This window comes from Solea solea, chromosome 8, assembly GCF_958295425.1.
Source record: "Solea solea chromosome 8, fSolSol10.1, whole genome shotgun sequence".
Classification (NCBI taxonomy): Eukaryota; Metazoa; Chordata; class Actinopteri; order Pleuronectiformes; family Soleidae; genus Solea; species Solea solea.
Window position 1 is genome coordinate 11878142 of NC_081141.1, and position 20596 is coordinate 11898737.

Below are 20596 nucleotides of genomic sequence, written 5' to 3' on the forward strand. Positions count from 1 at the left end.
TGTATATATGTGCACTGTTTTTGAGTTGCTGAATATTGTTTAGTAGGAACCACAGGATTTAACTTAAGATTTAAATTTTGGTGAAATGACTAGTTTGTAAGTTCCTGGTCTCCTGTTTCCTGTAGGTAATATTATTACCTACAGCTAAACCTAGACCGTTTTAAAACACTGTGGCACCAGGTCCTTACTTTTGGCACGGTAAGAGACCACAGCAACTGTGAGGTGGATCTCTTCTTGGTGCAGATCAGGTGAAGAGCTGATTGAGTAATAGCGAGGTTGCAGCAGGGGCAGCTGGGTGAGCAGCAGAGTGGAGGGCATCTGAATAGAGGGGAACTCCTCTAGCACCTCCACCAGTGTCGGATTGTTGTACCACTTCCACTCCTCATACTCCTGCAAGCCCTGGAGTGACAAAGAAAAAGGAAAAGTGCATGTGGGTGTTTATTGGACAAAAACTTCTGTCTTCAATTTTTGAATGTCCTCCAATGTGGTGTTGCAAAAGGCTTGTTCGGTGAAAGTTATTACAATACAGAGCTATTTAACAGTCGTGACAAAAGTGTTCCACTGACAGCATTTTAATAAGGAAGTGCCTCAACAACAGGAAAGTAATGGAGGAGGGCTTCTCCTTTTAGATCTGTAAACATTTCTGACTCAAGAGCAGAAGGCAACCACAGGCAGAGCCATTTACCATTCACCGTCCAACTGTTCTTGTTTTTCATCAATGACATTTAGATAGGATGAATTTAGAGATCAGGCTTGAAAAAACTTCAATACTTTCCCACTTTTTGCTTCATTCTTTGGCTGATAATTAGCAGTGGAGTGCAAATCGGGGAGCCCGGCGCGTGAAGCACCGTTTGAAGCACCTTACAATAAGAACGAGTTTAGGAGCAGAAGTAATTTGACCTTGATAAACAAACAGGGTTATGCCAAAGTTCTAGACTTCAGAGAATGGCATAATAAGTTTTTTTCTTGAATCAGTTCTTTAAACAGTACAATATTAAAGCAGACTCGACAGCTGACCGCTTGTTGATGCTCACTGTGCTTATGAATCTGCTCACATAAGAAGAGGATTAGAAAAGTCAGAGGGCTTTAGTCCGGAAAGAAGCTCAAGGTTTAGCACATACACAAATAATACTGAACTGCAGTGCTGTTTCTTAGGTACTCCTTCTTTTTCTGAGAAGTCAGTCTTTCATTATTTGCCTACTTCTGCTACTGCCTACATAATTGCCAGCTTCCTCCTACTGTATGTATTTCCATTGGTGCAAGATGCATCATATTCACTCAAAGTCACAGGAAACATTCTCCCATATTTTGATAGCAAACATGATGCATATGCTAGTTACTCTTGTGCCTTAAACACATGGTAATTCTTTTTTAAGAACCGTGCATCATAATAAGGAGTGAAAACATTATCTGCATGCAATTAGCTGTCAACTGGCAAGAGGAGAGTGTATGTTTGAATGTAGCCTACGCACAGATACTGTAAATCACCAGTGTTTGATAGGTCTATATCTGTTCACAAACCAAGCTGTAGTGAGCCATTTGCGATTTACCAAAGGCGACAACAGATGCTGTTGGGTTTTATTCTGACCTGTGTAAAAATGATTACCCAATATTTTCAAATAAAGATGATTTATTCTCTTGCATAACCCAAATCTTCACTGCATGGTCAAATCCTGTCTGCCTCACTCCTCATTCAGCGTCAACAAAATGTTCATCAACACCTGAGCGACTGTATAATCACATGCACAACGTGAGAGTGTGTCCTCCCGCTTGAAATGGTGGGAGGTTCCCAACAGCAAAATAACAACAAAATGATTCTTACAAAAGCTATGATGCTTACTGCAGCTGCAGCAGCAGCAGCTCAGTCATCCTAAAGATCAGTGTTTACAATATTACCAAAGATTGTAAGTGAATTTACCTTACTGAGGAGCTCTAGTTTCTTTTTCTCTTTGTCACTGGTTGCAAGAGCAGCAAACTGCTGCAGCAGCACAGGGGTCGGTGGGGTGGTGATGTCCAGGAAATACTGGAAGGCGTGATAGATGGTGCATGGAGGGATACGAGTCTCATTTGTCCAATTACTGATTACCCCTGGAGGAAATGGTGAAAGACGCATTGATTGATATTTTCACACAAATTCCAATGAATTTTAGAATATATTATGATATCTGCACTTGCCAGCGATTATGTCCATATTTGTATTCAATATTTGGTTATGAGCAAAAAAAAATAAAAACTGCATTCTCCATCCCAATGTTGTAACATTATAGTGGCAATATATAAGTGAAGCGGACACAATATGACTACTGATAATAATGCTAAACTGCCATATTAGCTCAGAGCAATTTGTATGAAACACTGAGACACTTTCACAAATCACAAAGTGAATCACAAAGATGGGTGTTCAGAGCCCGAAACACACTTCCTCTCACACACACACACACACACACACTTCAGTGTCACCACAACTGTTTGACAATATGCAGCTTCACTGAAATATTTTTGAGCTTGATCATGCTAAGATGTGACTTCATGGTGTCTGCTGAGGCAAGAGAGACAGTTTATTTCTCTTGCTTTCAAAGTGCAGACCTCCCAACTGCTACGGCAATTATATTTGTAAAGTGGTGTGATGTTGGTAATAGCATCGCTTACCAAGGGCAGTGTTTCGCTCGTCCAGGAACTCCACTTTAATAATTTGATTGACAGGTGGAGCATCTTCCAATTTATCGATGAGCGCTGTAACCAGGTCCTCGTGGTTGCCAGGGAAGATGCCCAGATGGTCGCCGGGCTTGTAGCGCAGGCTGTCGTGGTTGTTTGTGTGGAGCCGCACAAATATGGTGGAGCGACTGCAAAAGAGATCAGAGACATAGGGAACAATGTTGCACCATTTTCAGTCTGTTCCGTTTAGTGCACACACTGCATCTAACAGAATCATTATAACACAATGGGGAAAAATATGTGGCTGGATACTTACTTGGATTTGTGACATTGTAGGTTTTGTGATTCTAACATCTTTGCTCCATAAACCCTCTTCTTGTGAATACTGTATAATGCTATTGATGAGCAGAAACAAAGTAAATATACATTCATGACATTGTGCAAGGTTTATGATGCATAGTTTCTCCTTAAAATAGCAGAAAACAAACAATATGTGGCTTGTGTGTTTGTGAGGAGTGATTGTGTAGATGATGATCTACAAACCAAATTGTTTGTTACACCACAAAATTGTAAACATAATCTTAAATTTTTACACTGTGTAAGATGCACTAAAATTGCTACTATGGAAGAACAACTGGTCTGCAATATAACTTTATTAATGTTAATTTTTTTTACAATAAAACATAGATTTAACTATGTGTTCTGTGACCATGTGATAATAAATCCCAAAGTTTTAGGTGATGTAATGGCTTAGCCCTTAGTCATGATCAACTACGTGATGCATCCCTCGTTACTGCTCCTTTATTCATATATGTATATATATATATATATATATATAGATGGTTAGTCAATCATTTCCCACAGAATTATAATTCACCTTCAGTGAGCACTGGGGCTTCAGCTGTGTACGTCAAGCGGAACTTGCTTTTCTTCCAGCTACGGTCATTACTGATCAAGGAGTCGTTGGCCTTCTCGATGTTTACATCATCGCCGACACAGAACACATCACAAGCAGCCTTGACATTTTACAACAAAACCACAGGAAGGAAGAGGACCATTACTCAAAGCATCAGTTCACAGGTAAAGCAGTATCATTAATCCAGACAGAAAGTGAGGACACTTCGAGATCAAGTTTAGTGAAAAAAAAAAAAAAACCTTAAAAAAAAACACCTTGACCATTGCAGATATTTTAAAATACAAATATTGTTTTCTGATGTTCATGATGTTCTTATGCTTACAAGGAAAGCAAACAGAAAATGTCAAAATGCCAAACTACAGCATTATCAGCCAATCTGTGACACTGGTGGTGTCTGCAGTGTTATATGCCATGGTCTGCTTGGGGAGTGGGTGCAATGACAGGAAAAGAATGAACAAGTTGGTTAGGAGAGCTTGCTCCTGGACTGCCCTCCCTGGATTTCACAAAGGAAGTGGGTGAGAGAAGGATTTTGGCAAACCTGAGATTCATGTGCAACACCTCTCACAACACAGTGGGAGCTTTAATAGCCCCTTCAGCATTAGGCTCTTTCTACACCCACAGTGTCGAAAGAGTGTTTCCACAGGCTCTTTTTCCTCACTCCCATCAGACTTCGTAACACCAGCTCAGTGTAGAACAGTGTAGAAGTCTAACGCATTGTAATACTGTAACATTGTCAAACCACTAAACCACGCACCTCTATTGTTTTGCATTGTTTTTCAAAAATACCACTCTTTTTATGGCTTATTCCATTCCTGTGGTGTGTGGGCACTAATGTAATGTAATGTAATGTAATGTAATAAATGTAATCTAATCTAATCTGAACAAAATTGACCAAACCAAGCCCAAAGGGTCTTAGCCCAAGAAACCAACCTTAAAAACCTTCTTGGCCCAGGTTCTGAAAGACTCCTCCTGACCGCACAGCTCATCTCCTTCTCCCATGCGTAGGATGCGTTCTCCCCCCAGCTCCTCAAACAGCGTGTCCACAGCGTGGGCAAAGGCGCAGAAGTGTGGGTAGGCCCTGGAGCCAAGGCCAAACACTGAGAACCTAAACAGAGACACACACGAAGAAATAGAGAGTCAGACAGAGAGTTGGTGTTTAAAAGAAAAAAACACACATTTGCAAACTGTCACCACAGAGCCTGTGTTAGAAACTTGCTTTTTCTTCTTTCTACCCTGTCGAAAAAGGTCCAAACTCTTGGAAACTGCTGACGGTTAATGAATTATGTTCCTGTCTAGTTTTATTTATACAAATATATAATAAAACACATCTTACTGCTACTTTGCCGTGAAGCAGTCGGCCCAAATCAGACTCAAGTCTGGAGTCTTCTCTGATTTAACAGCAAATGTCCAGTGCAATTACGCATCACAGCACAAATCCACTCTCTCAGAGTTTATATAATAAGTGAGAAATACAGAGAATAAAATTCTGTAGTTCAGCCTGATGTCAGCATCTTACAAAAACTTATTTAACGTATTTCATATCAATGTGTTACTATGGAGAGAAAAAAGGATGAGGAAAAAGCTGAGGTGACCAAAATAGAAAGGAGACTCCGTGTATCTTGTACTCATCAGTAATTGTACTAAACTTAAAAGTTGATACTGAGCACAGAAAAATGTAAGTAAAGTGCAGAAAGAGGGTAAATATACTCTAAATATGTTCTGTTAATGTGTATTCTTTGTGACCGGTCCCATAAGTTTTGGTTAGGCTACACATTTTGTCGTTAGAAGAATCAATTTTTTGTTAGGCCACACATGTTGTCGATAGAAGAATTAATTTTTTGTTAGGCCACACATTTTGGTGTTAGAAGAATCATTTTTTGTTAGGCCACACATGTTGTCGATAGAAGAATCAATTTTTTGTTAGGCCACACATTTTGGTGTTAGTATAACTGAGATTTTTAGTATAATTTTTGAGGTCAGAGTCTGTTAGGGGAAGTTAGTCAAGAGTTGATTAGCGAGACAACAATAGTGGCAATGAGGGGTCTAGTCTTGGTACCGCAGCGGACGTCGGCAGTTGGCTTGATTTCCAGAGATGTTTGGAGGTGTCTGCATCTTTGCTGTGACTACCTGGTCACTTCTCTTTTTGGGACTGTGGAACAGAGAAATACTGCAGGTTTTGGTGACTGTGTTATTTGGCTACTATAATAACTACTATATACACTTCAAGAGACACCTGAAGATATTGTTAGAGGATGAGAGGGAACTTTCTCCCCGGGGCAGGAACCAGCCATGATGAAAATAAACCAGCTGTTCCTTTGCCCTAATGTGAATCTCCCATTCCATCATATCCCAAAGGTGCTCTATTGGATTGAAATCTGGTGGGTTTGGTGAGCTCATTGTCATATTCAAGAAACCAGTTTGAGATTATTTTAACTTGTGTTGTCCTGCAGGAGGTAGCCATCAGAGGATGGCTACACTGTGGTTATAGAGGGATGGACATGGTCAGCAACATTACTCAAATCCCAGTTCATCAGTAGCTTCTGAAAAACCCAGACCAGCCCATCTGGCACCAACAACATGGAGTCACTTAAATCACTTTCCTTCCCCTATTTTTGTGCTGGATTTGAACTTATTTAGGTCATCATGACCATGACTACATGACTAGATGCACTGAGTTGCTGTGTGATGTGAGGTCCTCTGACGGCCATACCTTCTGCATGTACCTGTGGTTCCCTGACAATCAAAGCTATTGACGACAAAATCATCTGATTCTGATCTGTGAACCACACCATTGAAATAAAAGTTGTGGAGGCAATTAGTGCTCTCAGAGTTCAACACAATATTAAAAGGATAATGGGATTCTCTCTGGAGTCAGACCTGCCAGTGAGTACAAGGGGTGGAGGTCATGGGAAAGTTTGCAGCAGTATTTGTATATGCATCACCAGTTGCCACAGTCTAGGCAAAGGGGCATATTAGGCAGGCTGACGGACACTCGAATATGCTAATTGAGTTTGGGAATACTCCATTTTCAGGTAGATTGATGGTTGTTCCCACTGTGATATATTCTGTTATATATTCCACATCCAGGTGCTTAATCTCGCACAGAATGATTTCTTGTTGCCTCCAAAGACTCAGTTAAGTATTCTTAACCAGTGTGTTGAGGGTGACCCCATTGAATTGCTGTTCCAACATTTGTATGCAAACCATGAGGAAGTGACAGTTAACTGCAAAGAGGGTCAGGGATCTGACAGTGACAAACAGAGACTGATTACACCTGGGAGGTACACCGAAACAACAAGCAGAGCTCAGTGCACTTTTATAGAAGTATGTCAATGTGTGTGCAGTTTGCGCCAAAGACCTAGGATACACTGAGCAGGTGAAGCACAAAATCCCTGTGGTGGATGAACCTACCAGCACATACCATGAAATCAATACCAAGAGGCGAGACAGCATATAATGTATCTGAACTGCTGTAATATGGGATAGTTCAAACTGCTTTGTGTCTCCAGTCTTTCTTGTGCACAAGTCAGATGGGGCTCTCAGGCTACGTGTGGAGTACAGGAGAGTTAAGACCAGGAATGATGCACTGCCCGCAATGAAAATCTGGATGCTTTGAGTGGATCAGAGTTCTTTTCAACAAAAAAACCCCATTCGCTGATAGTTTTAGATTGCAATCCATGAGAAGGATAGACACAAAATGGCATTTAGAGTTGAAGAACTGCAGAGTGGAAGAACTTTTCATGACTTCTTAAGTGCACTTCCCCTCTTAAGCCATGTAACGGTTCAGTTTTGTACAGTACGGTACGCATTTCTTTGCATGTCCATTAGGAAAGGTACCAACATAACCAGCCCGAACATTCTATTCTTTGGCACCCATCCTTTGGGCTACTAAAGGACAATGGTACGGTATGGTCAGGGTGGCGCTAGACTGCCTCCATGACGTCAGCTGACTGGACGACATAAAAACATCACTCACTTGTTATCGGTGTAAATGTCCTATGGAAGTTGAGGCAAATGCCACAGGCTATTCCTATACAAAGGCTGATGTCTTGTGGAGACAAACAGCCACAAACCGAGCAAGAAAAGCTGTTGCGATGTTGCGTCATGTTTGATGTCGTCTTTTGTTGTCGTCGCACCCGTACAACGTCACACTGTGCGCACCCCGTCTACCAAGTAAAGGTTGTGTTCTTAGTCAAAATGCAAACCTGACCAAGGGCTTTACCATCCCAAACTGTACTGTACTACACCAAGCCAAACTGTACCATCATGGAAACACAGCATTAGAGGAAGCAGTGCTAGCCTGATCACTGTGACCATAGGGTCTTCCCCCGACTTCTTACTTTTTGTAATGAAACGTTTGGTTGACAGCAACAGAAGGGTGACTAGCCTGACTCCCCGATGGACATGCAAGATCAGAGAGTGTGCTGAGCAGAAGGCTGTGGAGAAAGTGGCCCTCCAACAGGATAGGATACACTACTAACATGAGGATGTGGGGCAGTTGGTGTATCTTTGCCAATGGCAACCAGGAAAGAAAAAGATACAAGATGCTTAATGTAGGGCCCATACTGAAGGCAGAGGCCGAGGCAGCACCTCAGGCTGCTGAACCTTTTCTTTAGAGCAGGTGTTTCTTCCATGAAAAACATGATAGATCAAAAGCCACTGAATGCTATTCTCTTCAACATTTTGCATAAGAAATAAATGTTCCTTTGTGCAGTAAATCAATTTGTCATTTTTCTACAACCCCCCGTTACCAGTGGCAAAGTGTTATATATTGTGAAAGCATAGTAGGCCTGTAATGAATGTATCATGATCAATTTAAGCAAAACATGTTTTACATATTTTAGCTGTGAGACTGCTTTCACTGCAGTTTGAATTAGTTCCACTTTGTTTACCTGACATTAGCTAGTGGTCCAGTGCTCTCAAAGTTTGTTCTGGCATCCGGTTCATCACTGGAGGACTTGCGAGTGTCAGAGTAGGAGGACACGCTGTTGAAACGAATCTTGTAGCTCCTGGATGAAAGGCAAAAGGCGACAGATAATACAAGGATAGTGGACAATAAAAAGACAGAGACAAATACAAACACAGACAAGCTGAACTTACTTTCTGTCTTCTGTGTTGGATGTTGGGTGTCGCATCTCCATTAAGGCGGCTCCAAATTTCTAAAGCAATAAATGAACAAATGTGGAACCATCCATCCATCCATCTTGAGTTTAATTAAGTAGATATATTAAAAGGACCAGTGTGTACAGTTTTGGAGGGTTTAGTGGCAGGTATGTTTGCAGAAGTGTATAATCACTTTATAATAAACCTCTGTTTTCATAGCTTGAGAATAACTCTTTTATTTGAGCTTCAGGCAAGGGCCTTGCTTTAGAGAGTTTTTTTTTTTTACATCCATTCTGGTTTGGGAGGGCCACCATTGTTCTCTGACAGTTATAGGGAAGGGGGGGTTGAGAGGAGGACTCCTTTGTGTGTTGCAATATGCAGGCTCACCATTAGATGTCACTAATTCAGACACACTGGACCTTTATATTCAACTTATAAATGTACATTCATTTACCTCTCCGTTTTCAGGCGGATCTCCATTGCCGAAAGTGCTGGTCACTGCTAACACAAGTGTCTCATGCTCCAAGTCGACCACATCATACTCATCCATCGACATGACCTGCAGGAAAAAAAGAGCATCGTGCTGAGTGAATCTCAGGCTTCACTTACATGGCGTAATCTTTATCTCACTCATGTTTCCAAGATTCACATTCCAAGCTACAGATGACATGAGCATGTAAATTAGAGCTGAACACACAGCCGCTGGCAGGAGGAGGAGGAGGTTGTAATGACCACTCTGTCCTCGCCTCTAACAAGATGATAATATGCTGCTGCCACACAGTGAGCATCTATGATGCATACCACTCAACAAGATGGTGTTTGTCTGCCACAGACCACACTTCCATTTCACACACACACACACACACACACACACACACACACACAGGACTTCCAATGATTTCAAATTATTTGGACAGCGTGTTATCCCTAACCTTACCTTACTTAAGATTCTGCCTCATTAGGACCAGGTTTTGGTCTCCAAGAGGACTACTGGACGACAAGGCCAGTGTTTATTCCAGAAAAGGTCCTAAAGTGGTAACAGATGCCAGCAAACACACACACATGTGCGCGCAAATGCACTCACACACACACACACAGGAACACACAACCAAAGGCATGAAGAAAAAAACAGGCTTTAGCCCGACAACAACAAAGATTGGCCCCAGGCGATCCACACACCCACTCCTAGTGACACACATCCACACGCTTGCATGCATGAATCTCTTCTCTGAAGGGACAATAAGATATGACCTGGAGGAAAAGCATACAGCGAATGATCGAAAACAGCATGTTTTGTTTCTTTTTTTATAAACAGATTTGCACACCCAGTCGTGCTGCAGGATCTCATCTTAAACTACTGCACAGCTCAATGCTTCGGTGGCTAAGTCTTTCCTCTGAACCGCAGCGCTTCACTTCATGAGAGAAGAAGAAAATGTGACAAAAGACATACTTTCTTCTTCTTCTTCTACCCTCTCACTGCTTGTACTCAGCTGGTATCTGCTTGACTCTGTCAGAAGAGGAAGTATAGGATGGATATATCATTGATTTCTTTGAATTCCTCCTTTTTTCCAATTGCATGCTTGCGCAGTGACACATCAACTGCTGGTAAACTTTTAGAGTGGATGATGCAAGGCAGTTGCAAGTGTACCTTTGCGTCAAACGCGTGTTTGAAGATTTCACAGAGAGTTTTGGCATAATCTTGCGATTTGCCTGTCTCCGTGGCAAACAGTATTGTGGCTTTTACCCTCTTGGCCATTGCCTGGCCCATAAGTTTGGCCGAAAACTTCACAGCCCTGTAGAGATGAAGAAACAAAGACAGGAAACAATGTGTCATTCAAGAACACGGATTTTAAAAACACTGCAGTCTTTAATAATCGGCCAAGACCAGAGGAATAACTCATGCTGATCAAACCAAACAGTTGATGAGTGAACCACTGAAACCACCAATAGATGACAATGTGGTACACGCCAGCAGGCAGCTAATATTACAATATGTCAAGGTAGCAGATGGGTGACAATTGTGATTACCTAGATTGTCAAATCCTTGAGGCAATTATATTAATAGCAGAATACACATGCACAAGTGCACACATACAGAGACAAAACACTGACAAAGCTCTGATTACTCCCCGAGGGGTTGATTGGATGAATTTTACTGCTGAGTATACCAGCTTCCTTTCCATGTCTCTAACTTTTGTCAGGGAAGTGATTACTTGTTTGGCCTTAAATTATCATCCACACATCCAGCAGTGTATTGTCACTGACATTTAGGACTGAAATGCATTCTTATTTCTATAAATAAAGTAGACAATGTGAGTGCACACTCACTTGGCAAGCTTCTTAAATCCAATGGCTCTTTTCTTTGTGGGTGTCCCATTGACTCCCTTCCACACATGTGTATGCCATGGATCAGGCTGGAATGAAAATGGGGTTCATAGATTAGAATCAAGACATGTCAAGACATGTCAAGACATTGAGATGATTAGTAACATTGTGTGTTTCTTAGTATTTTTTTTTTTTTTTTTTTTTCTGGAGCTTAAATTCACTATTTGCGTTTCACACTTCCTGGCAGCAAAACTCTTCTTTCAGTCCAGGTAATGATCTCCAAAATGTGTTTCCCCTAATGACTTAATAAAACTTGGTAGCCAACCAATTTGTAAACATGAGTCTGTCTATAATTGTAATTATGCCCTCTGTCATAAACCCCCATAAACTGCATTATGGTCCACTGAAGCTAATTTCAGCACCGATAGAAGTATCTATATCTGTTTTATGGTGACTTAATCCTGTGGGAAAAGCTGACGCTATAAAATACTATAGTCAGCACTTAGGATTTTTATTATATGGCCAATACGTAGGTTGGTCCTTATTTTTTAGTACTATACACAGAAAAAAGCATTCTGTTTGACTGTTTGAAACTGTAAAAGAAGAAGAACCTTAAGCAAGTCCTGTTGCCTTCGTGTCACATGGGTGAGTGAAAATCTTAACAGACGTAATCGCATGAACACTTTTCTCACCTGGTACTCAAAGGAGGGGGTGAGCCGGTAGTTGAGCATTTCTTGGTGGAAAACAGGCGTGATACTTCCTGACATGGGAGGAACAATCCACACCCAATCTCCAGGACAGCCACCTCGCACCCGATACTCGTTCTCCATGTGCTTCATGAAAGATTCTGTAGCTGAGTGATGGTCAACTATGGTCACTTTGCATGTCTAAAATAAAAAAATAGTCAGATGAGAGAATCAAGTTTATTTTATAAACTGATTAATATTTATGAAAAGACATGATCCATATTCAACAATGTAATCACAACCACATGTCCTTTCCAGACATCCACCACAAACCCACAAGCACATTTTGTGCACACACTGTGACGCCTAACACAGTGTGCAAGTGCATGTGCATCAACTTGTCAGTTCACACAAGAGAAGAGACAAACATGATAAAGTAGACCGTCTCCTCTAATGGCTTGACTTAAATCAATTTCACGGGCAGAAGGAATAAAACAGAGGTACCAAAACTGTGTTAAACAACATTAACAATTATGACTGTCTTCAAGAGCCACGCTAAATGCTCAAGCTATAAACTACATGGGAATGATTAATTCCGTTAGACTAGGCATTAATACTGTTGCACGGCCTATTCCATGCACACCTGACCTTATGTATTTTATTTGGCTATAATTTACCTAAATAGACAACAATGTGGCATATACTGTACTGGTACTTTAATACAAAATACTGCAGAAGGCGTGTATCAATACAACTGGAACTTCTTTATATCTAATATGATTTTGGCTACAGTGAACTAGTGGTTGATATTCATAACTTTTCTTTTTCTTTGGTATTACTTTCAAACAGATCATTTAAACTCAGTGATGCACCTACCTGGAAGCTGTAGAGAACAGCAATGTTGATCTCCACCAGTGCCTGGTCTTTCCAAAGAGATGAAGTTTTTCTTGTGTCTAAGTTCATCTTGTCAGCAACCTCCTGTTGAGTATAGATGTGAAGATGAATGAATATGACAGCTCTGTGGACCACACTGGCAGAGTAGTGGCTAGCACTGTTGCCTTGCAGCAAAAAGACCCGGGTTTACAAAAGAGGGCCTTTCTGCATGGAGTCTGCATGTTTTGTCTGGGTTCTCCAGTTTCCTCCCACAGTCCAAATACATGCACATTTTTAATTGGACAATCTACATTGACTGTAGGTGTGAATGTGCGAGGGAGTGACTCCAGCAGCTCCGCAAACCTCATGTGGAGGATAACGTGGGAGACAATGAATGGATGACAGCTCTGATATGAAAGTGACTGTGCATAATTGTGGTGATGATGTGCCACACGTAAACATTGAAATGATACCAGAGGAAAGAAGACAGACTCATTCATCTGTCAATAACTGTCACATCGTTTCATTATAGAAGTTTCTTTACTGGCTCAGAGCAGCACTTCTTTGTTGAAAGTAGAAGCACATTTAAAAACATCATATTTTTCAACATCTGTGATGACAATGGGCCGTCAAAGTGAAGATGCCTTCAATCTTTTTTTTTGGCGTCATCCGAAACTTAAAGAATGAGGAAACTTCTTAGTCACCAAATAATTTAAGTCAATGATTTATGTTACGGAATAGAACTCAAAGCATAAAGCTTGCATCACCACATGTAAGCACAGTTTCTACCTTTGTGATGGAGGACAAATTGACCAAAGTCTTTGTCTCTTTGTACTGAAGAGCTCTTCATAATCAAACCACTTTATCCTACAGTACATATTTTGGGATGGAAATCCTTCTCTACACTTGCAAAAAATAACTAATTATCTGATCGATCTAGTTGTTAAATTATAATCATAGGCTGCAAAAGAATATGGACATTCGTCTTTCACGAAGTTAATAAACATTGTAATTACTGTTAAGAGATTCTGCAACAAAACAGGGCTGTTATCAGCCTTCCTCAGTGTGCACAGTAAGAAACAGAATGGTATCCTGATTAGGTCATTTGGTAACACAGCACATGCTCTGCTTTTGCACAAAGGCTCAATCTGTGCCTCATTTCTTTCCTTTCCCCTCTTTCCAGTGGAGCATGACTGTATTTTGGCACAACACACTACCTCCAGAATGTTGTAGCGTGAACTGTCACAGAAATCCCTCACGCCAATCTCTGTGCCCATGTACCACCCACTGAAGGGGCAGCCAGTGAACTCCACGCCGCCAATCTCCAGCAACATGCTGGAAACCGCTGGGAGCCCATACCACTTCAAGTTCAGGTCTTTGAACCAGTCGTACCTGAGAAGACAAAACAAAGAATTATGGTTGATTTCTTTCACATCAGGCATTTTTCCCCTGAGGTCTTTTAAATGTCCAACATTTGCCATTTGCATTAATATATCTAGGGGTACAGAGACTTGAGGCCAAATCAAAAATGCAAAAAATAAAGATTTTCAATTCTGGATAGAGCAGGCAGGACCTCACTCTACCTCCCTCTCACCACTCACACTCTGCACCCTCTTGGGAAAGGTACGTCATTGCTTTTGGTGTGTTATTTGCAAAGCTGGATGTAATCTTGTGTAATAATGAGATGCTAGTAGTGATCACAGCCTGTGCCAAGCTGCTGCCAGAGCTTAGGGCCAGTTGATGCAGGATATGGTTGCAAGAGATGCCAATTTTGTGGGAGTCTGGTGGGGAGATCAGTGTGTAGAGGGATTCTGAAATGCTTTCTGTAGCATGTAGGGATGTAGTGAGTGCTCTGTGTGCGTCTGTGTCTGTTTGTGTGAAAACTAGTGTAGCTGTAATACGCAATTCTTTATTGTGATTATGGGTATTAGATACAGAGGCTTAATGCTTTAGATCTCAAGGGTATTATGGCTTTTATGCAAGTAATATTGGAGGAAAAGTTTCCTCAAACATAAACACACTAGAATAAATATGGAAGCTTGAAACCATGCTAACAAGTCCCATGGTTACAACAAAAGTGGCATAGCAACAGCTAAGGCATTGCTAGATGTCCTTTCTGGTATTAATAAGCACAGAAGGAATGTGATGATAATCCAATCAGATGCCTGGCTTAAGTATCTCATTGTTTCAGAAGTGTTGTGAGGAGAAGTATGAGTGGATTGCATCTCTTTGCCTTTCCTTTCTTATCCAATGACTATTCTCCCTATGTTCTTTGTTTTTCTACAGCCTAAGACATCACTCACTTTGGGTGAGTGATCGGCACCTCCAGGATGAGGTCTTCGGGAATCTCAAACAACTCGGGGTCATTTCCATGGGCTTGCAGCAGGAGGGGCAGGACATCAAAACGACCCTTTGGAGCTTTCCATCCCAGCTGGATGCAGATCTATGGTCACCAAAAGCAACATCTGACCTTAGTGCACAAACAGTATCTCCTCCACAGGGACATTGTGCAGCTTTACCTCATTAACTTAAAAAGTACAAACCCCGCTTTGTTACCTCTGTAAATTCCACATTAGCCGGGTCTCCAAGGATCTTTCCATCAGGCTGTTTGTAGCCTGCATAACGAATCAGCTGAGTGTTCCACACTCGAAAGTCATGTTTGCCATCTGTCCTCTGAGGAAATATGGTGATGGCTGACCTGCAGAAAAAATGTATAAAATGCAATGAAATCAATTAAATACATAAAAAAAGAGAATCTAATAAAGACACACAACATTTACATTTTGAAATTATTTTTATATCTTTTCAAATTCTGAGAAATATTTCATAGCACGTTCATCTCTGTGCATCCTGTAGGAAGCTGTGCAACAAAGCATGACATTGTCTATATGAAAGTGTGATAATCAACAAGACTGCAGACAGATGGCTGGCATTATGCATGTAATCTGCCCAGTGGCATTTCAACCACATGTCAAACAATGCATAGAAGGCCCAGAGCCCAGATACCTTTGGCCAACTCCTTATTCCTGTGGTGTTTTAATGCCACAACTGGGTAAAAGTGTAAATGCTGTTAAGCTGGTTGTGTGTTACTGCTGGGGGTTACTGGAGCTGGTGTGAATCTGGGCCAGTTGTGCTTATAGTCAACATCTGTAGGAATCTATCACAGCCTGTCTCTGCAGAATGGTGTCGATAGTGACACCAGCTGCCATATCGTACATTCAGACTGTGAGATTACAACTTTCATTTAAATGTATTATTACTTGAAAATGTGAAAGATTCACATTGGCAACATGCTTGGTATATATTGGGACCCCTTTCTAATATGGCACCATTTAATTTTATATATTGTTAATTAAATCCCAGTGATGGACTGGTGACCCGTCCAGGGTGTACGCAGCAATGTCAGCCGGGAGTGGCACCAGCGCACCCACGCGACCCTCATGTGGAGGATAAAGTGGTAGAATCTGAGTGAGAAGATGACTTAACCCTTAGTGCTCACGCGGAACAGATCTGTGCCACAGGTGCACCCATGGTAATTTTCCGTGGGAATAATACACAACTCCTTATATGGACATCCTGGGGGGATGTCCATATAATCACATTTTTAGTAGTGATATAGCGTAGCAATAATTGTGCAGAAGTCACAAAATAGGCTTTTCTTTTCTTTTTGTTAATAAAATGAATCAGATTTCATCAGAAAAAAACTGCTCTGTGTTCTAAGGGTTAATATATAACGTGGGAACGTCATAACTGAACACATTTGTGGCCCCCAGTTTTCTTGCTTTATATTGTGAACAAAAAATGTTTATTGATGTGTATATGTTTATTTCTGTTAAAGTGAGACAGACTGAGAGCCTCAGCCAGGATGTTGTGCTGACTCTTAACAACATCTGTATATGAGCTGTCCTTCCGAAGGCCAACCCAAGTGTAGCAATTAGTGAGGAGCTATCCATCATTCAAGAAGTAAATATGAGATGTCACATGTGATTTGGACTTGGCAGAAAGTAAGGGAGAGCTGTGCAGGTCTGACAAATGACTTGCTTGTTAGCAAGGTCTGCCGCCACGCCAACAGGGCAATGATTGAAGCCGAGACACTGACAGATAGACAGGCAGCAGATAGTGTCAGATACAGTGTTAAGAGACAGAGTGCGTGCTGACAGATGGGACGGTGGGTCAAGTCAGGGTAGTCAGAGATGGAGAGGGCTGATGAGATAGATGAAGGAACAGATGGGAAGGGGACTGAGTGGAGTAGGAGGAGGAAGACAGGCAGAGTTGAACCAAAACATAGACAAGACAACAGAGGGGAAACAAGTGCTGTGGAGCTGAGAAGAGTGTTTTCATTTACCTCAGGTTGCCTTTGTTAGTGGCATACTTGATATGGTTGCAGATGTAGTTGTACATTCCATGAGCTGTTGTGCAGTCTCTAGCATCAAAGACCTAAGAAGTAAACGTGAAAACACACACTAAGTCTTTTTTTGCAATATAAAATCCTTTCACTAGTGTGGAAAAAGTAGCAAGACATGAGCTAAGTTTTAAGTAATACTGTACCTGTAGCTTGGACCACTGGATCCTCCCAACACATCGGGCAGCATTCCTCCAGGCATGTTTAGCTCCGTAAATGAGTTCAGTGTCCTTCAGCTGGTATGTCGCCGAAGCCTCGATGTCCTTGGTGACCTCCTCCAGCCTGTCCACATGGGCCTTAGAGCCATTCCTTTACACAGGACAGCAACATGTCTCTTCAATTTGTTTTGTTGTGGGAGAAAAGCATCACATTGACAAAGAAGCTGTACAGCTGTTTATGGCTAGGAGTTATTTTTTATCTGTCTTGTCAGTAAATAATACATACTGTTAGGATGTGGAGCCATATCAGTGTTATCAGTTACCTGTGTTTGTAAAGTTAGTTCGTCAATTTGTACATAATGTAAGACCAAACATAAATAAGGTTTAGTTTAAAAAAAAAAGAAGAAGAAAGAAGTCAACTAACTGTCTAGCCTGAGTCAGTATTATATTTAATTCTAACGACTTCTTTCCTTTTTTTTAAGTTGATCTTACTTAAGCAAATCTAAGAAATTGATTTCCTTGGAAAAGGCAAAGTTGTTGAAGCTGTTCATTCATCAAAATGAACTTGTTGTTGAAACTGAAGATCAACATATGTGATAACTGCACAGAGAGAACTAACTTGCTAAGATAAAGTAATTAATAGACTTTTTACTTGAAATACACACAGCTTAATTATATCACGGCAATAACCTTCGCTCCATGTTCTTACTGGGTTTGATAATCCATGTTGTATTGTGGACTGAGCCTCATGTATGACCGACGGTACTTGCCTTTTGATGGAGGTGTAGTATTGATCTATGAAGTCTGTGGCCAGTGAAAGCAGCTCCTCTTTGGATCTGACTTCGTCTGGTTTGCGATAGTTCGGCGTCATCATGGAGCCCAAGCACACATTTTCAGAGCAGACTGGATTCTGAAAAAGACAGGGAAAAACAGATGAGGGAGCGTCATTTTTTTAATGGATTCTGTTTGTTAGTTTTTCTGCAGTACCAAGACATATATGCTAGCGGAGCCAGCTGATGTTGGCATACAGTACACTTCCGTGATAATATATCTGCAAACATTCAGATATTTTAAACATTAGTTATTGTAAAAAGAGCCTGCTTTTGATTGTGCATGTAACAAACATTGCCGACTGACCTCTAGGATGTGTTTCATTCACTAGGGAGTTTATCCATGTCTGTGTTATGACTTAAAACAAACTGAGAAGGATGGCATCTTCTTAATTTACAAAAGGCAGAGCTATCACATTGCCTCCGTTCTCTATTCATTTTAGATTAACTGGCTAGGTCTTGGTTCTGCTTTATATGAAGCAGACACAAATCATTCAATTATACTTAATGGAAAGTGAAAAAGAAACAAAAGCCAATTTGTCCAATACACTTTTCTTCAATCTATTTGAGCTGTCATCAGAATAGCTCTTTACCCCAAAACAAACCAGAGCATGAAACATGAGCTGAGCTTTTTAAAAAAAAACAATGGATTCTAAAAAAACACGAACACGGTAATATAGGGCACAGGTTGTGTTTGAATAATAAAAGTGCAATCCCATTAATGCTTTAAACCCTAAGCGAACCGAAGGCATTCTAAAAACATCATACTTTGATGCCTCATTCCATTTAGATCAGCACGTTTCAGGGTTTGGTATTGTATGGGCCAATTTAAAGGAATTTAAAGGACTGAAAAGTCTTTATTTTAGTATTCAAGGTGCCAAGCCCATGGTGTATGACACATGATACATTTTTTAAAGTTACACACTCTGAATGCATACACAGGCATAGTCATAGTCAGGATCATTTTTTCATTGTATCAATCACACATGGCTGGCACAAATATTAATGAATGACTAAGTCTGTGAGTCATGCATCGGTATCCTACAGGAAATGCAAAAAAAAGAGCAAGGCGAGAGACAGAACACAAGAAAATAGATAGATGCAAAGAGAAAATGTTTCATGGCTGAGAGCAACCTTGTGTGGTCATTCTTATATGATTAGAGTTGAAGTCAGCTGTCACTTTGGCTTGCTATAAATGCTTCACTCACTTAGATTGAATGAGTGAGCAAGAACAGATGACAAAAACGATAGCGGAGGCATGTCGTCGAAGAGGAAATTTGACAGTGACCCCAGTGCTGCTAAAATTGGCTTGTTACACTGAACCACCCACTTGTACCGTTTAATCACACTACATGAGTCGACACTCCATCCAAAATAAACTCCCCTCCATTTTATTTCCGACAAATCCACCCAATGAAAACAGAAAACTGAGAAAAACAGCTGATGAGCAAGAATAGTAATAACACCACAGCCAGTCAAAACAAGTGACTGAGTGAGAAACGGATAATTCACAAGGAGACGAATGTATAATAATGACAGTTCAAAGACGAAGACAAACAACGAGGGACAAGGAAAACAAGAAGAGTCAGGGGGGCGACCGAGTAAAATGGGGGAAATGGTTGGGAAGAGCAGGGAGTGTTAAAAATAAAACAAAAGAATCACTCGTGCTCCAGCACATCCGCTCATCATACTGCTCTGGGCATTCATGCCATCCAGCTGTCCTTTTCGAAAGACAGATCATCCTCGGATATAGCAGCGTCTGTGATATATAATACATCTGAAGATGCTATTACAGGCCATTCATTGGGATGCACACAACTGCCTGTCCGATAAGTCACTGAAGTAATTAGGCTCCTGTGTGCGGTTACTGGCCTCTGTTTGGGGGTGAATGCATAAACAGTGGGGCTCACCTTCCTTGGTAGACTGGCTTACTAACTAGAGGAAGAAACTTTGGCGGCATAATAAAATAGGTAAGACGGATTGATAAAGCACTTGATAGATCATTGAAGAAGGGAAATGTATAACACAAGTACTTGTTTTTCACCAAAGTCTTTGCTTGTAGCTGAGGCTTTATTAGAGTTATATCCTCAGACACATTTACAATTATGGAAATAATGTTATCTTTTAGTAAGTGTGAGAAGGTCAACCACTTTTTTAATACCTAAGAATATACATATATCAGTTTCTGCCTAAAGACAACATGTTTATGTTCAACTAACAAAATCCATATAGTAATTATGACCTTTACAACATGTGCGAAAAAGGAGGTGGAAATGTAGGAAGATAATGTCAAAAGCCATTACAATTTAAACAACAATCAACTGTTTCTAACTGTCTTTCTATTGACTACACCCCCAAACTCCGCCTATATATATGATATAAATAATGTGGTTATGGATGGATGGATGGATAGATGGATAGATGGATAGATGGACAGATAGATAGATAGATAGATAGATAGATAGATAGATAGATAGATAGATAGATGATTGATACTGCCACCTCTTCGTGCTTCCTGGCTAAACAGTAATGAACTGGATCCCTAACAGTTCAGGCAAGAGCACTCAAATGGATGAACAGAGCACAGAAAAGACATGCCATGTTGTCCTACTATTTTTCAATCTACTTGACTTGCAAATGACGTGTTG

General features: G+C 40.8%; 1 protein-coding gene across 5 annotated transcripts in view; it reads right to left on the minus strand.

The window, feature by feature from the left end:
• The window catches only part of nos1 (nitric oxide synthase 1 (neuronal)), a 44511-nt gene that overhangs the window by 11084 nt on the left and 12831 nt on the right, over window positions 1-20596 (minus strand). For 3 of the 5 annotated variants that reach the window (XM_058635833.1, XM_058635836.1, XM_058635834.1), the window contains 20 exons: window positions 17889-18028; window positions 17107-17269; window positions 16904-16995; window positions 15115-15256; window positions 14862-15001; window positions 13776-13950; window positions 12562-12663; window positions 11692-11886; window positions 11003-11088; window positions 10323-10467; window positions 9129-9233; window positions 8672-8730; window positions 8464-8580; window positions 5628-5720; window positions 4502-4676; window positions 3533-3671; window positions 2972-3050; window positions 2650-2843; window positions 1919-2088; window positions 189-399 (listed from right to left, as the gene is read on the minus strand). In XM_058635833.1, coding sequence (XP_058491816.1) covers window positions 189-399; window positions 1919-2088; window positions 2650-2843; window positions 2972-3050; window positions 3533-3671; window positions 4502-4676; window positions 5628-5720; window positions 8464-8580; window positions 8672-8730; window positions 9129-9233; window positions 10323-10467; window positions 11003-11088; window positions 11692-11886; window positions 12562-12663; window positions 13776-13950; window positions 14862-15001; window positions 15115-15256; window positions 16904-16995; window positions 17107-17269; window positions 17889-18028 — 2722 coding nt within the window. The remainder of the gene's footprint in view (window positions 1-188; window positions 400-1918; window positions 2089-2649; window positions 2844-2971; window positions 3051-3532; window positions 3672-4501; window positions 4677-5627; window positions 5721-8463; window positions 8581-8671; window positions 8731-9128; window positions 9234-10322; window positions 10468-11002; window positions 11089-11691; window positions 11887-12561; window positions 12664-13775; window positions 13951-14861; window positions 15002-15114; window positions 15257-16903; window positions 16996-17106; window positions 17270-17888; window positions 18029-20596) is intronic. The other 2 variants (XM_058635835.1, XM_058635837.1) reach the window with 1 other exon arrangement.